The following is a 22,180-nucleotide window of genomic DNA, read 5'->3' as shown; positions in this document are numbered from 1 at the left end:
TGCATGGATGTATATGAATTTATTTGGGCCCAAACCATGATGTAATACCATTTTAATTCATGCATAATAGATACTGAAATCATCACATGTAAGCATGCAAAGAGAAATAATCACTTGAATTCAAAACTTGCCAAAAAAACCCAACAAAGGAACTGTATGAAAACCCCTCAATCCTTGTCCAAATGAAGTGATCTTGGACGTTTTGAAAAGGTGTCATCAAGGGGAACAACTTTGATGTTGAACAATTTTCCCTTTGGAGCTTGTATCATAATTAATTTGAGGTGGAAGTTTGAGAAATCAAACATGATTGAAATTTTTTTAAGTCCCGAGTCAAACAACCACTTCTTCCACCTTAAATAAATTTATCTATGAGCTTGAAATGGAAAGGGTTCCTTCATCAAAGTTGTATCTCTTACATTTATATTCAATTTGGTCATAAATTTGACATCATTTGGATTTGGTATGAGGGAGTTATGTATGTTAGAAGTTGAGGAAAATTGCTTGTTCAATGGCAATGGCCCAAAATGATCTATAATGTTTCCTCTTGGAACATGCCCTTGCAAGTTGAATTTTACATTTCTAAAATAATAAATGTTGGAGAATACATATTGTAAAGTTCTCATGAAACTTGGATGGACTTCATATCATAAAAATTGAGAAAGTTATGGTCTTTGGAAGTTGACCTCCTTACTAGGGCTCAGACAAAATGACATATAATCTTTCACCATAAAAAATGACTTTCCAAGTAAAATTAGCTCTTTATAGAAACATGAAAGTTGTTTATAATGTCATAATAAGTAACTTGACTCTTGGAATCATTTTCATATGATAAAAATTGTAGGAGATAGGGTCTAGGGAATCCTAGTTTTGACGAGTTGACTTTCTCTAGTCAACCTCTTTGAACCGACTTGCAAACTTGAATTTCTATTGATATTTGGTGCTCATGGAGGATCATATATGTATAAGATGATGTATAATGAAGTATCCCTTGATATAATTGACCATTTGTTGAAGAAGCTTCCTGAGGAAGTTACACAAGATACCTAGATGAATTAGGGCTTCCAAGGAAAACAAGCTTCAAACTCTTGATGAATTCTTGATCAAAATGATAAATAAAGAACACAGGGATCCATATATGATGCTTGGAACCATTGTGAACAATTGTCGAATTGATCTCTTTGCATTGGGGGTCTCAAACCCTAGTTGTGAACTTGGTAGGGCACATGTGAACACACACACACATACCTAAAAAGAAACAAAGACATACATAGACATATTTTTTTGGTATTTTGGTTAGTAAACAAAAGAAAATAAAGTATAATACAATCAAATGTGCTTGGTGATCTCTCCCAATACAAACTCAATGAATGAGGGGTAATGAGGATGTCAATGTGTGATCCCAAAGGCAATGCAAATGATGAAATAACATGAGGGATCTTAGGGTCAATATTGGGATCTTACACACGTGTTATTATATAATTTGTACAATTAAAAAAAAAAGTAAATATTATTTAAAATAATGTATGAATCTAAACAACAGAAAAGTGTGTTGTTTTTTAATTATTTATGCTACTAATATTTTTATTTTGAAATTTATATTAATTTAAGATACAATATTTATTAAGATAATATATGGAAAAATGATATATATATATATATATATATATATATATATATATATATATATATATATATATATATATATATATATATATATATATATATATATATATATATATATATGTATGTGTGTGTGTGTAATCATTTCATTAATATATGTTATTAATGACAAATATTATTTTTAAATTAATGAGTGAATCATAATTTTTTTTTAGATGGGAACAAGTTTTTTTATCTAAATATTTTTATAAATAATATCAAAATAAAAATAATATTACATTCACGAAAATATACTGTTCATCCAAATATTTTTATATTTAAAAAAATTATATTTATAATCTATATATAAATCAAAATATGTTTTTCTCTTAAAAATTATAAACTCTTTTGTAAAAAAAAATTGTTTTTGGTTTTTACATTTTTATATATTTTAAAAACAAATGCCTGTAACACACCATTACCCGTCTGAACGCACGAGTATCCCACCAGTTATTTTAGAAAAACAAATATAATAAAGAAATGCCTTATCATTATAATTAGATAATTTGATACAGATACAAAGTTCATTATAAAACTATTATAACCAGGAGAAACGTGAAGTGGGTTAAGGTCTCCTTTCTGGAGCCTCTATGAAGGTTAATATCTGGTGTGGAACAATCATTAATAAGAATTTGTAGAGCTCAACTTATCCAAGTACGTCACATATCACAAACCCTAAATCTATAGGACTTGGACCTTAAATTAGAAGACATATTTTTCAGGGTCTTTTTAGCCTTAGCTTAAAATATCTGCTAGCAGTTAGGGTTGGACTGGGTCGCAGGTAGCCTGTTAGATCTGCGTAACTATAAATTCTTAAAAAATATTTTAGTATTTATATTGTCTCAATCCAAAACAACACATTAATTTTTCTCATCACACTGTTTTATCTCTATGCTATTCAATATTTATTTTTTAAATATTATATATTAATATATTCACAATATTTAATTGTTTTGTGTTTTACTTCATAATTTACTCATATTATATTAGTTTCTCTTATGTTAAATAATTGAGTATTATTTTATATAATTTAGACATGTATATCTAAAAACTAATATACTACTTAACAATATGTTATATTTAAAATAATATAATTTTTTATTGTATTTATAATAAATATTATTAGATTTTATTTAAATTTTTATGTAAAAGTTAATATAAAAATAATTTGTTTAGGATCGGGTAGCCCTAAGTCCGTAAAGAGCCGGACTCATATAGTAATTTTTAGGTTTAATATCCTTTTTGATTTCGCATGTTAGTCTCGGGGTTCATTTTGATCTCTTAACTTAAAAATGGTCCATATTGGTCCCTTAAATCTTCAAAATGTATCAATACTTTAGTTTTTTCGTCGCTAAATAGATGAAAAAGACTAATGTAATATATTTTAAAGAGTTAACATACCATTATGAGTCTCTTTAAAATTAAGGGACCAAATTGAACCCTAAAATTAACATACGAGAAAAAAAATATTAAACCTAATTTTTAAACCTATATTACAACTTGACTTTTTTTAAGCTGACCCTATAAAAGACAAAGCCCGTCAAAATTGACTCGTTTATGACGGGATAATAGAATTATAAACCTTTTTAAAGTCCTGTATAAAAGTAAGTAAATTATTCTTGTATTTTTAACCAAATTGACACACTCATTCACAGTCACCTCATCATCAATCAAAAGTCTACCATTGATAAAAGTCAAGTGATTTGAAGATGTTAGTTTTGTCGATATAAGGTTAGCCATATGAAAGTATAAGGAAAAACTTAATTCTTATGTTGAAAACAAATAAAGCATGAGGTGACACTCTTTAAAAATTCTTTTCAGACACAATAAGTCATATTTAAGATAAAATATGTTAGGTTAATTATCATTGTTATTTTTTTATTATGAATATAATAATTATTTTTTATTATTGATTAACTACAACATCCACATTTTATCCCATTAAATAAGTGGGCGTTTTTATTATTGATCAATTTATCAAAATTATCAATAAATGAGATATTTTATAATTCTTACCAATGTGAGATTTTGTATTGAAAGAATCAGAGTAAACATATTGAAAAGAATTCTCATTAGAAAATAAGGAGATCACAAGTTGAGTTATATATAAAAGAGGTGACTTGAAACATAAGCTTTCTACGCCCTACAATACCATAGTGTTGCTTAGATAATAAGCAACTAATATTAAATACTTTGTAATTAACTTTCTAATTGAAACGTGAGGTAGTTGGCGATGTATATCATTTGTTCTCATGTAAATATCACTTGTTCCATGTTCCACTTAGTTATCACTTTCATATTTTAATATCCCCATAAGTTGAATGATAGATGTCTATCATCTTCAATTTGGCTAACAATTCATTAAAGTGTTGAGGATGTAATGCCTTCGTGAACACGTGAGCAAGTTGGTCCTTTAATTTGTATGGAAGTAACTTCATAATACATTTGCTTTGCTTTACACTTAAAATGTGACTATCGATCTCCAAGTGTTTTATCCTTTCCTGAAATACAGGATATGATGCAATGTGGAGAGCACTTTGGTTATCACAATAAATCAAATAAGTTCTAGTATATTTCATGTGCAAATCATTCATGAGATGTAAGAGCCATTGAAGCTCACAAGTGGTTGCTGCAAGGACTCTATATTCATCTTCTTGATCTCAAAACCGTGAGTTGCTTCTTTGTTCGCCATGAGATGAGTGATCTTGGAAGGAAGAAACATTGGCCTGAAATTGATGTTCGAGTATCTACGCATCCTGCCCAGTCAATATCTAAGTAACCATTCAACTGCAATGCTGAATCCCTAGGGAAAAGAATGCCTCGAGCTAAGGTATTTGAGAACTCTGCAAACAACATTGAAATGTGTGACTGTGGGAGATGACAAGAATTGACTCAGTTATTGGGTACATAAAGTGATATCAGGTCTTGTTTCATTTAAATACAATAATCTACCTACAAGTCTTCTATAGGAAGGTATGTCATGATAGTGAATGATAGAGTCCTGATATAGTTTTATGGTAGGATCAGTTGCAGTAGTGACTGATTTGGATTCGATGAAGCTTTAGTCTTCTAGAAAATCAATACAATACTTTCTCTGATTTAAGAATATGCCTTCTTTTGATTGTTCCACTTAAATGCCTAGAGAATACTCAATTTACCTAAGTCTTCAATCTTGAATGTCTTATCCAATTCCATCTTGACTAAATTTAACTCATTAAAATCACTACCTGCTAGAATTACATCATCAACATATACTAACAAGATTGTGAGGGATGGTGCTTCATTTTTCACAAATATAGAATAATTTGAAGTAGATTGCTTATAGTGATGTTCAATGAGGAATGATGTGAGACTTTCATACCATCTCGTGCTAGCATGTTTAAGCCCATAAATGGATTTAACAAGCTTACACACTTGGTTAGGCTTAGCGGCAGATACACCTGGTGGAATGATCATGTATACATCATCGTGAAAAAAGGCATTATTTACATATAGTTGATGTAAATTTCATTTCTTCCATGAAGCCAAAGCTGCGATGATTTTGACAATTGTAAGTTTAACAACCGGTGAATAAATATCAAAATAATCAAGACATTTCATCTGATTATAACCCTTGGCTACCTATTGTACTTTAAATCTGTCAATGGAACCATTAGCTAAATACTTAATTTTGTAAATCTATCTACAACCAATTGGTGTAACATCAGGTGGTAGGTCCACAATCTTCCATGTACCAGTCTTCTCAAGAGCTAGAAGTTCAAGCTGCATATATTGCTTCCAACACTCATTCTTAGATTCTTCAGCATTGGTTTTGGGTTTAGTATGAGATACTAAGGACAACGCATAATGAGAATGCGAAGGAGAATTTTTTTTTTGTGAAATGATTTTTGACAAAGGATACAGAGTACCTTTTGAAGATTGAGTTGATGTAGAAAAAGAATTGCAAATGTAGTCTTGCAAATAAGAGGGATGATGACTCACTCTTGAAGAAACTATGGTTAGTGGAATTGGTTGGTCAGTGGTGTGGGAAGCAGGAGGTAAGGTAGTATCTATTGGAGAGTCATTTATGGAAGAATTGTGTATGGTGAGAGGATCAGGTTCAATGTGTGTGTTATACTCTTAAATGGGGTAAATTTGGTCAAATACAGTAGGATCAAGGTTAGGTTAGTCTAATGTATTGGGATTGACTTGGTATGAAGAAACATGTTTGTCAGTTATGGATGGAAAATAGGACCATGAAGTGATTGGTGATGAGTTTATGGAATTGTAAGGTTGAATGTGTTCATGGAATATAATATTTATAGACACAAATAGTTCATTGGTATGAAAATCAAGCAAGACATAACCTTCACTACGCCAAATAAGGGAAAAGAGGGCGCTTTTTTTGGCCTATAATAGCGCTTTAAATCGCCCTCTAATCTGGCACTGGCATAGGTAAAGACAGCGTTTTTTTTCCTGGTGAAAGCGCTCTCTAAAGTGGCTCTTTAAGCCCTTTAAGGGCCACTTTAGAGGGCGCTTTTTAAAGAAAGCGCCCTCTAAAGTGGAAACTTTTAAGGGTTTAGAGGGCGCTTTTACTGGAAAGCGCCCTCTAAAGTGGAAACCTTTAAGGGTTTAGAGGGCGCTTCTAAAGTGGAAATTTAAAGGGTTTAGAGGGCGCTTATTTTGGAAAGTGCCCTCTAAAGTGGGTGGTTATTTAACATTTACATGCATCACATGTCTCTGTGACCATATTCTCATTTCAGGTTATGTTGCAGCCACAAGAGGTAACCAGAAGAAAATGACATACAGCTGCTTGTTATAATTCACAAGAGCAACTAAAGGTTCTTTTTATGCTTTTATAATATTAAAATACAAATACTGATATATGCTTATTGTTTATATGATCCTCTTGCTATTTGAAATGTCATGAACCGAAACCACTGCTACTCTAATTGAAATGTATAATAACCACTCTCTTTCATTTATTTGTTTATAATCAATCAATTACAACAAAAATGCAAGTATGCTGCTAGATTAGAAAATCACACTGTTTTGGTATTTTTCATATTTAACAAGACCAAAGAGCACAAAAATGAATTGAGTTGATTCAGAAAAAAAATATGAATGTGAATACATGAGTGAACACTAGCTGAAGTGCTACTCGAAAGGAAACTTCATCTGAAAAACTGTTGTATTTCTTCAAGAGTTTTTCCCTTTGTCTCGGGGATCCAAATGGCAACAAATCCTGCTGTGAAAACACACACTGCAGTATATATTGTGAAGGTTCCTGATAAAAACATAGGAAGCTTCTGGTTAGAAACAATAGATATTTATAGAAAATTAACATAGGCAATGCACACAAACCTCCCGAACTCCAATCCAAGAGCAAATTTGCTGTTAATGTAACCAACCAGGAAAAGAACCAATTGGCAAGTGTTGCAAAACTTCCAGCTAGGCCTTTGATGTTAATCGGAAGAATCTATTATGTAAAATATATTCAACACATCAACTATCACATTATATTACAACAAAGGTTTGTTCATATAGGGTTGTCATGCATATTATTATTGAAGAAAATTGTACCTCAGGCATTATAATCCATGGCATTGCTCCTAATCCCAGAGAGAATGCAATAACCATGACCTGAAAGAAATTGAAAGTTTATAATAATGAAGTTAGGGAAACAAACAATAGAAACCATCATTTGTGTAATAAAGTTGTATTTACACACCACAACTCTAGCCACCGATACGAGGCTCAATGTCGCATATAAATCAGAATCTGGTGATATATATTCCTGAGAGCAAATTCAACATAAAATATATTATCCATATAAAAAACCAAAAATATAAAGAAGAATTTACTGATATATAATCCTGTGAATCTGTGTTACAAATTTCTGAACATTTATGCATGAATGCATGTGTAATATCTAGTTAATGTATTATGTATATATAAAAATAAACAAAAAAAATGTTCAAAAAATACAACAAACAAAAAAATTATTATTACCTTCAAGTAGAATGATATTGAAACAACCAAAAGACTCAAAGTCATTGCAGATGAAGAAACCTGCAATAGGAGATTTTGATTAATCTCTTATTACCCTCCAAACAAATAGTAATGTGAATGCAAAAATTATCGAAAAAGCTCAGACTCACAATAAGTAAAAGCCGGCGACCAGATTTGTCTGCTAACCACAAAGTTAAAATCCTAGCAAGAACCTAAATGACATGTAAATATTGTTCAGATTATGGTCTGATAAATTTGGAACGTTACAAATTTAGTTTCCTTTTGGTCGAACCTGAACAACACCGACTCCAAATGTTGCTACATCGAACAGCTAACAACGAATTAATAGAAGGAGGAAACGTCGTAGATCTAACAGAGGTGGAAGGAGAACGCCTTAGAAGTAGCGAAAATCGTAGCAGTGAGAACCCTAACGTGAAAAAGAACGAAAATAACAGAGAGTGAAATAACAAAACGTGCAGTATGTTATAATTTTAATGTTTACTAAAGGGGACCTTAGAGGGCGCTTGTGGAAAAAAAGCGCCCTCTAAAGGGGGCCTAAGAGGGCGCTTATGAAAGCGCTCTCTAAGGCTTTCCAAAAGCGCTTTATAAACTGGAAATGCACATGGACTTATAGAGCGCTTTTTTAAAAGCGCCCTGTATTGTTGTCCCTCTATCTCCTCCTTATTTTTTCGCTTCACCTTAGAGGGCGCTTTATTACAAAAGCGCCCTCTAAAGTGTGCTGTCTATTCCAGTTGTTCGCTCCTTATTTTTTCGCTTCACTTTAGAGTGCGCTTTTGTAATAAAGCGCCCTCTAAGGTGCGCTGTCTATTCCAGTTTTTGGCGTAGTGCTTTCATACTAGGTTTATATCCTAGGAATATAGACTTCCTTGTGTCGCGGCGGGATTTTTCACGAGATTAAGTATTGATTGAACTTAACCCGTTTGAAAAATATTTTAAATGCAAGAGTCGCCACCGTCTTTTATTTTATCCAAAAAGAGGAAGGGAAAAATAACGATAAATCCCTTTAGAGTTACGGGTTTGGGGGTTGGTTATGCAAAGGGAAGGTATTAGCACCCTCTACATCTGTGGTACTCCACAGGAACCTTTTTGCTTATGTTTATGTGAATGCTTTGCTTTTTTCGCATGATCGTTTGATTGGGGAGATGAGAAAAGAACTGGATTTTATTATTTTTGGACTCGATAAAGTCGTAGACTTCATGCCTACGTATCTCCAAGGTGCAATGGAGAAATCAGAATCCACGTAGTTCTCCCAAAAGAAAAGGGGAAAGTCTGTTTTGTTGATTTTAGATTTGAACGAGCCTAAACCCTAAAGAAATAAATAAATGGGCTCATTACAGGAAAGCCCAAGAGTAAGCTTATGAGTGTGTGAAAAGAGTTTCTTAAACGGCGACCGTTGGAATCGCATCGGGTTTCTCTTTTTGGATTTTTCGATTTTTAACATAAAACGTGAACAATACAATTAAACACACAATACAAAAAATATTAAAAAATGCGAGAAAGTAAATTATTACAGCACAGTTAGCTATGAATAGTTAGTATTACGAATAGTTAGTGGAGTTAATCGAGCTGAAACTGAAACGAAACGGTTAGTAACAACATAAACAAATATAAAAAAATAATATAAACATTTACTTTAGACAAAATAAACATTTGATATAAATAAACATTTAAACAAATAATTAATTTAACTAACATTTAAATAAAACATATATGCAAAATAATAATAAAAGATAAACAATATTTAGTAAACAAAAGTAATATATATATATATATATATATATATATATATATATATATATATATATATATATATATATATATATTTATATTTATATTTTAGACAATAAATATATAGTAGACAAAAATAATATATATATATTTAGACAAATAATATATAATAGACCAAAAATAATATATATATATATATATATATATATATATATATATATATATATATATATATATATATATATATATAGATAAATAATATATTAAAACACATGTCGGCAAGCCGGAACTTTGCCGATTTCAGAGATAAGTGAAGAACCTCACCTTGTGTGAAGAGGATGAACTTCTGATCGTCCAAATGATCGACCGAAAGCTGGAAACCGTCACCGACGCACTGCTGGCTACCTTCGCGAGTACCTGACTTCAACGTCACTTTTGATCGGTGAAACGACGCCGGAATGAAATGAACCTTGGATATTTGTGACCTGGACTCGACGAACTTCACGGATATGTTGTCGGTTCTGAATTTCGGTGGATAATCGGGACGATTTTGGGTTACCGAAAATGAAGAACAAGTGATGAACAAGGTGAAAGCGATGGCTTTGGAAATTTTTCTGGTATTCTCTATTTTTTCTACTGATCTTTACCGCCACTCCTTTCTTACTTACTGATATCTCCCCCCTCTCTTATATGTTAACACTTAATATATATATTATGTCCAAAAGCAACTATGGCGGTGTAAACGTAACTTAAGGTGAAGGTTTTCTACCAAAATATCTAACAAATAATAATATATAAACTTATATATTAATAATAATAATAATAATAATAATAATATAAACTATAATTAAACTAATTAAACCTAATTAATATCTAAACACAATTAAATACTAAACACAAATAATAAACGGCACACGATTAAAACACGATAAAAATCGAGCGACACGAACGCGATAAAAACGATGACAATTTCACAGCAAACCAGACAAATTGATAAAAACCAGTAAACCAGTAAAATCAACAACACGACACTACCGGACTCGATTAAAACACACGGCACGACACGTAATTAAATAAACAAACCTAGGCAATAATAAAATCAACACGACATCACGAAAACGCTGACAAACACAATCACAAATAATCGGACAATACGAAAACCCTAATATATTCGAAATACAGTCAAAATACCGACAAACAAACAATTAAATAGATAAAAACGCACAAAACCTAATCGAAGCGATGCCACGCACAAAAGAGATAAGCGAGATAAATACGAGGCAACGATATCGGCCAGGTTTTGCTAAAACAACGAAATACAACGCGGTAAGCAACGAAAACACACAAAACCTAATCAAACCAGTTGTCATGCGAAGTTTAAGAAATTGAGATGAATACGAGACAACGAGATTAATCAGGATATGGTCAACAAAGCCAAAGTCAAATTTTGGGGTGCGACAGATGCCCCTATTTAATTAACTTAGGCTAGATAGCCGGAGGCTATCGAATGGCGTAAGGTAATTAAATATGACAAACGCCACAAAATTTGACCGCAAATGCATGTATGCATGATGCAAAAGACAGACAGACACAGAGACACAGGAGTGCAAACTCTACTGGGGAAGGACATACACCGACTCAATGCATGAAGGTAAACACTGAGAATACTCAGCTGGGGAAGATTCACTACCTATTCATAGATGGAAAATAGGAGGAAAAGAGATATCGACTCAATGTTGACGATACATCACTATCTCATAGATGAAAGTGGGAAAAGATCAATATAACAAGAGTACTGATGTGACAGTACATTACCAACTCAAAGATGGAGGTAACAGAAAAGATGAATACCAACTCAAGGATGAAGGTATAACAAGGGCATAATAAGAATCGAACTGCGTTAACTCACGGTTGACAGCTCACTACCCACTCATTGATGAGGTAAACAGGACATGCCAACTCAAAGTTGAAGGCAAGCTTCAAAAGATTGATAATAACACTGCTAGGGAAATCAAATTCCAACTCATTGATGATGGTGTAGATGAAGAATCAGATCTAAGGATCATTGTGCAGACTTACAGTTGAATGCACACTACCAACTCATTGATGAGGTAGACAGAGAAATGCCGACTCAAAGTTGAAGGCAACCACCGATTCATTGACAAAGGTGTTTAAAAGAATTTAGAACATATTCTCCTGGAGATGTTTATCATTACCGACTCAAAGATGACGGTGGAAGGACAAAATGTACCTAACTCATAGATGAAGGTACTCCATCAACTCAAAGACGAAGATGGAATCAGAAGTTATCTGTGCAAACTCAAAGATGAAAGCACACTATCAGTTCAACAAGGATCAAACATACCCTACTCATAGATGAAGGTACTCCATCAACTCAAAGACGAAGATGGAATCACAGGAAAATGTGCGAACTCAAAGATGAATGCATACTACCAGCTCATAGATGAGGGCTCACTATGTACCTAAATCATAGATGAAGGTACTCCATCAACTCAAAGACGGAGATGGAAACATAAGAAAATTGTGCTGACTCAAAGACGAAAGCACGTTACCAGCTCAAAGATGAAGGTAACAGGATAAAGTGTACCTAACTCATAGATGAAGGCATTCCATCAACTCAAAGACGAAGATGGAATCAAAAGAAACCTGTGCAAGCTCAAAGATGAATGCACACTACCAGCTCATAGATGACGGTACTTCACCAACTCAAATACGAAGGTGGAATCAAAAGAAATCTTGCTAACTCAAAGATGAATGCATATTACCAGCTCAAAAGTGTAGGTACTTCACCAACTCAAAGACGAAGGTGGAATCAAAAGGAATCTGTGCTAAACTCAAAGACGAAAGCACGCTACCAGCTCAAAGTTGCAGGTAGAACCATGGAACTTTGTGTGAGGATGTTATCAACTCATAGATGGAGATAGTAATTAATTTATCCGAGGGATAACAAAGGTTACCACTCATGGATGTAGGTAACTCAAGTTTGTAATGGGTACCAACTCAAAGATGAAGGTATAAAGGACTTGGACACAATATCTCTCATGTCTGTTTTACTGAATGAGAGTCACAAAGACTATATTGTTGCCTTCTTTTACTGGCAATTTCTGAGCTTTATCTGGAGACACGAGGTTCAAACTAGGATAGAACTAGAATGAAACGGTCAAACAAGACTTCAACTGAAGAGGAATGAACTCATCAGGATTTACAACTAAAACAACCATCTTCCACGAGGCATAGATCTCTGTGGGGAACATGACCAATAAAAGGTATTTTGCTGCTTATGAGGATACTCTATATGGAGAGATTGACTCAACCCACAATATAAACAAGGAAACAAGGTGCATATGAATGCAAGCATGATATGTCATAGATATGCATGAATATTTAGTAATGAATGCATGATGGACAGACAAAACTAGGAATAACTGAAAATGTTAACAGCTGCATAAGGACTTGCTGGAGATTTGCACTGAGACTCGCTGGGGAGTAGTACAAAGACTTGCTGGGGAATTGGTACAAGAGCACCATATCCAGGTTTCTTTAAAAGTCTGTCTCTGCTGAGGATTCCGTAGAAGAATGGAGATGCCTTCTACTTCAAAAATGCAGGAGATTCCCTGTGGTTCTTGAATTTGTGAGGTATATGAGGATTGGACCTTTCTGAGGACTCCGCTGGGGATACAAGGTGTTATCCTCTGGAAATAAGATGATATTGTAAGAGAAGTCCTGCAATTCTCGAATTTGCTGATAATGCAGAAGGGATTATTCTTCTGGAAGACTCCGCTGGGGATAAAGTCCGCTGAGGATAGGTGGTATCTTTCCAGGGAATAAGAATATAGGGGAAATTTATCCTTGATTTTTTTTCTTTAATTATCATGGAGACTTTCTGTATCTGAAGACTCTGCAGGGGATTATGGTGTCTGATATCTGGTTACGAGATCTTTCCTCTAGGAGACTCTGCCGGGGAACAGTGATGTCTGACCTTTGAATATAAATGAGAATTCAGGAGAAATCCTGCAATTCTTGAATTTGCTTAAAATGCATAACACACTCTTCTTTTACTACAAAACATTACTGAGGAGGAGACATATCCTTCTATTGAATGGACAGAGAACAACAGGAGATTCCCTGTAGTTTCTGAATATCAACTTTCTTCACTCGCTGAGGGATGGAGACCTCTGTATTACTCCTGCTCAAGGAAATCAAATCTTCCTTTTCATCCTCTGCTGGGGACATTGCTGATCCCTCCTTAATAAATTACTGGGGAAATACCTGTAGTAATCCCATAGGCCAAATTTGTAACTTAAAACCTGGATCAAAGTCTTCATGATCAATTAACCGGGGAGTCTTCATGATCAATTAACTGGGGAGTCTTCATGATCAATTAACTGGGGAGTCTTCATGATCAATTAACTAGGGAGTCTTCATGCCCCAAGTGAAGGGAATAAACTTCTTGAAATATTTCTTGCATGATCTCTTGAGGAAAACTAGGAAGCATAGCTGGGGATATCCAGAATCACAACCTCTGCTGGAGAAATATTACTGCCAAGACACCTGTGGAGATTTTTTCATCATATACATATAAGGATAGTAACATGAACATGTCTAGTTGGAATCACATGATTTCAGAATTACTGGGACCACATGTCTCAATCCTTTTATTGATGTCCACAAATCAAAATAAATAATCTTTATATTTTTCAAAAACTGTTTTTAATTCAAAACTTTTGTTTCAAAACATATCTGTCAAAGTAAAAGAACTTTCGTAAATTGAAATGAAAATTAAGAGTGCCAAGAAATATAGAAAGGCTCAAATTGATTTGATAGGATGGTAATCAGCCAACAGCGTGATTCCATAGATCTTTACAAATTGGAAAATGGTAATTTCGTGGAAAAATGGTACGTTGAACTACAATGACATCATTCTCTCTTCCACTTTTGACCTGTATTGCAGCCTTGAGAAAGTTGGAGAACTGTTGAAAATATTCTGATACTTCAATGATCTTATCTCTGTTATGCAGTTACTTGCCTGAAATCCCTAACTTTTGCCTAGATTGCCCTTTCGGGTTTTCAATCTACCGGGATAATATTCTCTTTGTTTTTTTATGTCTCTAATTTTTGCTTGGACCGCCCTTTCAGGTTTTCAGTCCACCGAGACGCTCATTTTTGCCTAAGCCGCCCTTTCGGTTTTTCAACTTAGCGAGCTGTTCTTTTCATTTTTTAGGCGAAGTATTTCTTGACTGCATCTGTATTCACGGGACGTGGAAGCTCTTCACCATCCATGTTTGTAAGAATTAAAGCACCGCCTGAGAAGGCTTTCTTGACAACATAGGGTCCTTCATAGTTAGGAGTCCACTTGCCCCTAGAATCATTGTGAAATAGTATCATCTTCTTGAGCACAAGGTCACCCTCTTTGAATTCTCTCGGCTTAACCTTCCTATCAAATGCCTACTTCATTCTCTTTTGATATAACTGTCCATGGCACAAGGCAGTCATTCTTTTTTCTTCAATCAAATTCAACTGATCGTATCTTCTTTGACACCATTCAGCCTCTGACAACTGAGTTTCCATTAGTATCCTCATTGATGGAATTTCAACCTCTATCGGTAACACAACTTCCATACCGTATACAAGTGAAAATGGGGTTGCCCCAGTTGAAGTACGAATTGATGTTCTATATCCGTGTAGTGCAAAAGGCAACATTTCATGCCAACCTTTGTAGGTAACAACCATCTTTTGAATGATCTTCTTGATATTCTTATTTGCAGCTTCAACTGCCCCATTCATCTTGGGACGGTAAGGAGAAGAGTTGTGATGCTCGATCCTGAAACTTTCACATAATTCATCCATCATTTTGTTGTTCAGATTGGAGCCATTGTCAGTGATGATCTTGTTTGGAATGCCATATCGGGAAATGAGATTATTTTTGATGAATCTGACCACCACTTGCTTTGTCACCTTTGCATACGAAGCTGCTTCCACCCATTTGGTGAAGTAATCAATTGCCACGAGAATGAAACGGTGTCCGTTGGAAGCTTTGGGTTCAATCATACCGATCATGTCAATGCCCCACATTGAGAATGGCCAAGGAGCAGAAATCACATTCAAAAAGGTTGGTGGTACATGAACCTTATCAGCGTAGATCTGACATTTGTGACACTTCTTTACAAATTTGTAGCAATCTGATTCCATGGTCAACCAGTAGTAACCAGCTCTCAACATCTTTCTTGACATAGAGTGGCCGTTTGCATGAGTACCAAAGGACCCTTCGTGAACTTCTTTCATCAACATTTCTGCTTCCTTTTTGTCAACACATCTGAGTAAGACCATGTCATAATTCCTCTTATAGAGCACATTCTGATTAAGGAAGAAACTGCCTGACAATCTTCTCAAAGTCTTTTTATCTTTTTCTGTTGCTCCAAGAGGATACTCCTGAGTCTGAAGGAAATGCTTGATATCGTGGTACCATGGTTTATCATCAAAACTGGCCTCAGCTGTAAACACATGTGCTGGTCTATCAAGTCGCTTGATCACAATTCTGGGTACTTCGTTTGGAAAACCCACTTGATACATTGAAGACAACGTAGCTAGAGCATCCGCCATATGATTCTCATCCCGAGGAATGTGATGCAATTCAACCTTGGTGAAGAAAGTCAACAATCTTCTTGCATAGTCTTTGTATGGGATCAAGCCAGGGTGGCGTGTTTCCCGTTCTCCTTTGATCTGATTGATAACTAACGCTGAGTCACCATAAACAGTAAGATTTTTGATGCGGAGGTCAATGGCTTCAAGACCCATGATACAGGCTTCATATTCAGCAATGTTGTTTGTACATTCAAAGCAAATTCTTGCCGTGAAAGGAATATGAGAACCTTCTGGAGTGATAATGACTGCACCTACTCCATGTCCATAAACGTTGGAAGCTCCATCAAATACTAAACTCCATTGAGAATCTGGTTCAGGTCCTTTTTCAGGAAGTGGCTCTTTACAATCTCTAGATTTTAGGAACATGACATCTTCATCAGGAAACTCATCCTCATTATCATCGTGATCTTCAATGGGTTGGTGAGCAAGGTACTCAGCCAACACACTGCTCTTGATAGCGTTCTGGGTATGATACTCAATGTCGTATTCTGATAACAACATCTGCCATCTTGCAATCTTATCAGTGAGTGCAGGCTTCTCAAAAATGTACTTGATTGGATCCATTTTGGATATCAACCAAGTGGTGTGACTTAACATATACTGCCTCAATCTCTTAGCAGCCCAAGCCAATGCACAACATGTCTTCTCGAGTAAGGAGTATCGTGATTCACAGTCAGTAAATTTCTTGCTTAAGTAGTAAATGGCATGCTCTTTCTTTCCAGTTTCGTCTTGTTGACCCAGAATACAGCCCATAGAATTCTCAAGCACTGTCAAATACATAACCAACGGTCTTCCAGCAACAGGTGGTAACAAGATAGGAGGCTCCATGAGGTACTCTTTGATACTGTCAAATGCTTTCTGACAATCCTCTGTCCAAACACAATTCTGACTCTTTCTCAGCAATTTGAAGATAGGTTCACAAGTGGCAGTCATGTGAGAAATAAACCGGGATATGTAGTTCAATCGTCCTAGAAAACCTCTCACTTGCCTTTCTGTTTTTGGTGCGGGCATCTCTTGGATAGCTTTTACTTTATCTGGATCAACTTCAATGCCTTTTTGGCTGACAATGAAGCCCAAGAGTTTACCTGACCTGACGCCAAATGTGCATTTGTTCGGATTGAGGCGAAGACGGAACTTCCTCAATCGTTGAAACAGCTTCAATAGATCTACTAAGTGACCTTCTTCTGAACGAGACTTCGCGATCATGTCATCCACATAAACCTCAATCTCTTTGTGCATCATGTCGTGAAAGAGCGTTGTCATGGCTCGCTGGTAAGTAGCACCTGCGTTCTTCAACCCAAACGGCATTACTTGATAACAGAATGTTCCCCATGGTGTTATGAAGGTAGTTTTTTCCATGTCTTCGGGAGCCATTTTGATCTGGTTATACCAGGAGAATCCGTCCATGAAGGAGAATATGTCAAACTTTGCTGTATTGTCTACCAACATGTCAATGTGAGGCAGGGGGAAATCATCCTTTGGGCTTGTTCTATTTAAGTCACGATAGTCGACACACATTCGTACCTTCCCGTCCTTCTTAGGAACTGGCACAATATTTGCTATCCACTCTGGATACACTGAAGTGGCAAGAAAACCAGCATCTATTTGCTTCAGAACTTCTTCTTTAATCTTGACGGCCATATCTGGATGTGTTCTTCTTAATTTCTGTTTGACCGGTGGACATTCTGGCTTCAAAGGTAGCTTGTGCTCTACGATGTCAGTGTCGAGACCAGGCATATCTTGATAAGACCAAGCAAATACATCTACATACTCTTTCAACAGGCTGATCAATTGCTCCTTGACCTGTGGGGATAACAATGCTCCAATTTTGACTTCTTTCACATTTTCTTCCGAACCCAAGTTGATTGTTTCCAAAGGTTCCTTGTATGGATGAATAGTGTCTTCTTCATTTTCAAGCTGGCGGGCGACCTCTTCTGGAATCTCATCCCACTCTTCCTCTTCAGCTTCGAATACAGAATGTTCAAAGTTGGGAGAGGGCATGATGTCATTGTGTTCAACGGGTTTAAGTAACCTGCACAAACAATTGTTTTTAGAGGACTGACCATGACATGCAAAAATGTGTTCTTTTTAAGGTTTTTTTTTTGTTACCATTTTCCGAAAAGGCTGAAAAGATAAAAAGACCCAAGTGTATGGGAACACAAAAGATCTTTTTCATTGATAGTACGTTTTTGACAAAAGTGCCCATTTTACAAAATTAATGCTTCGCGCTTTGGGCTAAAGCGGAAGATTTTTGAAAACTGACGAGCTTAATTACTTTGATATGTGGACACAATGTGGGATGTCAACTACGGTCCAGTTCTTCATAACTACTCCTGGTGTCACAAATCTGGGGCCTTCGTCTTCTGTCTTTTTCTCAAAAGTATCCTCTTCAACTGCTACCATGTTGATAAACCCACCACTGTGAAAGATATCTTTGAAAGGTCGCACCACTGAAGTCTGCACTTGTTTTCCACCAACAAAGCCTAATCCTGTATGGTTAACGTTTTCTGGAAACTCTATCACCTTGCCCCATATTTCTGTAGGACCTGTCTTGACAATCTGCTGGGCGTCTTTGAATGACGCGATTGAACCTTCACTTTTCTTGTGATCATCAATGGTCAGGGTCTGAAATGGAGTTTCAACAGCCGTCTCGTCTACTTCTATCACACTAAACGATGAAAGGTGGCTAATCAGCATAGACTGCTCCCCATTAACCGTCACTATTTGCCCATTCTTGACAAACTTTAACTTTTGGTGTAACGTGGATGTAATGGCACCCGCCTCATGAATCCATGGGCGTCCGAGCAGACAGCTATAAGCTGGCACTATGTCCATAACCTGGAAAGTGATCTGGAATACGTGTGGTCCAATACCAATAGGAAAATCAACTTCTCCAATGACTGTTTTTCTTGATCCATCGAACGCCTTCACAATAATTCCACTGTGCCGCATTTGCCCCCCTTTGTACTTTAGCTTCAACAAGGTAGACTTGGGCATGACATTCAGAGATGAACCGGTGTCAATTAGGATATTAGACAAAGAATCCCCTTGACAATTGGCTGAGATATGGAGAGCGAAGTTGTGATTCTTTCCTTCTTCTGGCAGTTCTTCATCACAAAAGCCTAAGCCATTGCACGAAGTGATACTGCCTACAACATTGTTGAACTGCTCTGCTGTTATATCCTGTTCTACAAAGGCTTGATCAAGCACCTTCAGTAGTGCTTCTCTGTGGACAGCTGAGTTCAATAATAAGGACAGGATCGAGATTTTTGACGGTGTCTGTAGCAACTGATCTACCACTTTGTAGTCACTGAGCTTGATAATTCTGAGTAGTTCATTTGTTTCTTTGTCAATGGTTGAATTGCTTGTTTGCCCTTCTGCTTCTCTTGTCACTGGTACCACGACTACTGGATCTTTCTCAACATTTCTACTTGGGATAACCGGCGGAGCGAACACGCGGCCACTGCGCGTCATTCGGCTATTTGCTGCGATATTGGTAACTGAGGCTAAGGTTTTAATCTCGACCTCTTTACCGTTCTCAATAATAGTTGCTGCATAGCGGTAGGGGACCGCTTTATCTGAAGTGTAAGGCATTGGGCCCGGAGGGCAAATCACCATCGGCTCCCTCGGATGATAAGCTATCTCTACTTTCTCTAGAATGTTGAAGCAAGGAATGATGACATTCACTTCTTGTTCTTGTGATTCTGGAGAACTCACTTGTCTAGAAATCTGAATCAAACCCTGATCAAGGACGCCTTGCAAATCATATTGAATCTTCCTACAACCTCTTGAATTGACCGAACATGTACCACAGATCTGGTGGTCATGTTGGAATAGACCATGAGCACATAAAACAAAATGAATTTCAACCAAAGACCGCCGAATCTCCTCTATTTTCGTAACACGTTGTTCATTGAGACAAACTTCTATATTGTTCACTGATGAAGGACCATGACTTGGCATTGGATTGTCCTTCACATTGGGACCCATGTTCTTGAAGGTCAGGATACCTGCTCTTGTCAACTTCTGTACTTCCAAATTTAAAGCAAAACAATTGTCTAAGTCATGACCTGGAGCATTCTGATGAAAGGGACAAGATACCTCTGGTTTGTACCACCAAGGTAGCACTTCTGGTACAAGAGGTCGTGGTCGTGGTTGCACAAGGTTTTTAGTGATCAAAGCTGGATACAATTCTGCATATGACATTGGAATTGGATCAAAATTGGTTCTTCTTTGCTGCTGTGGTGGACGTTGTTGTAACTGATGTTGATGTTGTTGAGGTTGATGTTGTTGCTAATACTGAGTATTCTGTTGGAAGCGGTTGGTACGCTGCTGAGGGTATTGGACTTGAACTGGAGCGGAAGTGATTACTGGAGTCACGGCTGCTATATGTTGGTGTTGGGAATGGTAAGGATAATTGATCCTTCTTGGATGATTATAGGACACAACATTAGTTTCTTGTTCCTTCTTTTTCATAAAACCGTCGTACCTCTTTGCCCCGCTTGAAGATGAACTTCCTTCTCTGACTAGACGCCCTTCTCGAACTGCTTCCTCTAAACGGACTCCCATGTTTACCATGTCAGTAAAGTCTGTAGGAGCGCTTGCAATCATCCTCTCGTAATAAAAAGTATCAAGAGTCTTTAAGAACACTTTCGTCATCTCCTTTTCTTCCATAGGTGGAACAATCTGTGCTGCAATTTCGCGCCACCTTTGCGCGTATTCACGGAATGTCTCCTTTTCTCTTTGTTGCATGGACCTCAACTGATCTCGGTCTGGCACATTATCAAGGTTGTATTTGTAATGTTTGATAAAGGCCTCGCCTAAATCGTTGAAAGTCTTGATCTGAGAACTGTCTAATCCCATATACCAGCGTAAAGCTGCACCGGTAAGGCTGTCTTGAAAACAATGAATGAGCATCCTTTGGTCGTTGGTGTACATTGACATCTTTCGCACGTACATAACCAAATGGGTCTGTGGAAAAGAACTTCCTTTGTACTTTTCAAATTCTGGTAGTTTAAATTTTGCTGGCATCCTTACGTCTCGAACCAAAAACATATCATTTACATCTCTGCCAAACAGTTCTTTCCCACGAAGAGCTTTTATCTCTTTTTGTAATTCCGCTAACTGATCCTGGAATTCATCCATTCTATCATTGAGACCAGGATCCTCACTTGGGGTAGGGCCGTGATAGATAGGTTCTCCTAGGTGAGGAGTATAGTGAACAACGGGAGGCACATTAGTGAAGACAGGAGCATTTGGTGGAACGAACTCTTGTTGATATCTATCCTGATTAAGATCCCTGGGTATTTCCCAAGGACAGGATGCTGTGATGGTAACAGAAGTGACTGGGACAGCGTTGATTTCTGAAGCGATGACTGTAGTGACGGGTGCTGCTGTTGTCTGATTCTGAATTTGAGGTTGATTCTGTGCCGAAGTCTGTCCTGAATTATGAACTTGAGCCCTAGCCTAGGCTTCCTCTGCTTGTAGACGGGCGGTTAACATTTGGTTGCGCATCTCTGCTGCCTGTGCTTGCGCCTGGATCTGTGCATCTTATGCTTCGGCAACCTGAGCTTGTGCTGTTTGAAGTTGAGCAGCTTGGGCTGCTTGGTTTGCTATCAATGTCTCGACCATAGCAGAAAGGCGGTCAACCTGAGCTTTCAATTCTCGGTTCTCGTTATCTGTTATCTCCATTCTTCTTTTGTAGTTGGCTCTTGTGTTGTAATTATGCGTCAGCTTGAAATGGATCTGCTGGCGGGAAGCAATTGTTAGAAGACTGGACCAAGACAGACAACCTGTATGCACGTGATGCATGGATATGCAAAATGAATGATTTTCCAAGGAACTCTAAGTGAAGGAAAAGATAGAATTGCAAACATTTTTGATAACAAAACAAATATTTTCATTTTAAGCATTTTTATCAAAATATACAAAGTTATCAACCCAAAATACAACCAAGAAAACCATTTAAGGACATGTGTCATCAGGACGAGCATAAACAAGTAGGAGTTGTCCTTCAAGTCTCTCAATTCTTTCTTCATAGGCCTTCTGCATAAAAGCTTTCTCCTTCACCAAACTGTCTACAAGACCTTTCCATGCACCTGAGGACTGTGGAATCTGG

The 22,180-nt window shown here is 36.5% G+C and overlaps 1 protein-coding gene across 1 annotated transcript; it reads right to left on the bottom strand.

Annotated features, from left to right (window-relative positions):
• Positions 1-5,276: 5,276 nt before the first annotated feature.
• Positions 5,277-20,052, bottom strand: LOC127102348 (uncharacterized). The gene is made up of 8 exons (XM_051039725.1): positions 18,373-20,052; positions 7,800-7,862; positions 7,651-7,710; positions 7,370-7,435; positions 7,222-7,281; positions 7,003-7,117; positions 5,394-5,489; positions 5,277-5,296 (listed from the first exon to the last, which is right to left on the bottom strand). The coding sequence occupies exons 1-8, from the start codon at positions 20,050-20,052 to the stop codon at positions 5,277-5,279; spliced, it is 2,160 nt and encodes a 719-aa protein (XP_050895682.1).
• Between the last annotated feature and the right edge of the window lie 2,128 nt (positions 20,053-22,180).

Source organism: Lathyrus oleraceus, chromosome 7, assembly GCF_024323335.1.
Source record: "Lathyrus oleraceus cultivar Zhongwan6 chromosome 7, CAAS_Psat_ZW6_1.0, whole genome shotgun sequence".
In the NCBI taxonomy this organism is placed as follows: Eukaryota; Viridiplantae; Streptophyta; class Magnoliopsida; order Fabales; family Fabaceae; genus Lathyrus; species Lathyrus oleraceus.
Note: the sequence above shows the minus strand (reverse complement) of the source record. Positions and strands in the feature narration are given on the sequence as shown.

Bases quoted from the DNA above. Each gene is read 5' to 3' on its own strand.
- LOC127102348 (XM_051039725.1), bottom strand. From the start codon at position 20,052: ATGGGTCCCAATGTGAAGGACAATCCAATGCCAAGTCATGGTCCTTCA. The intron at 7,436-7,650 runs GTAATAATAATT...ATTTGCTCTCAG, and splicing joins CAATATCATTCTACTTGAAG to GAATATATATCACCAGATTC. The intron at 5,297-5,393 runs GTACATGGAAGA...TTCCATTGACAG, and splicing joins TCTAGCTCTTGAGAAGACTG to ATTTAAAGTACAATAGGTAG.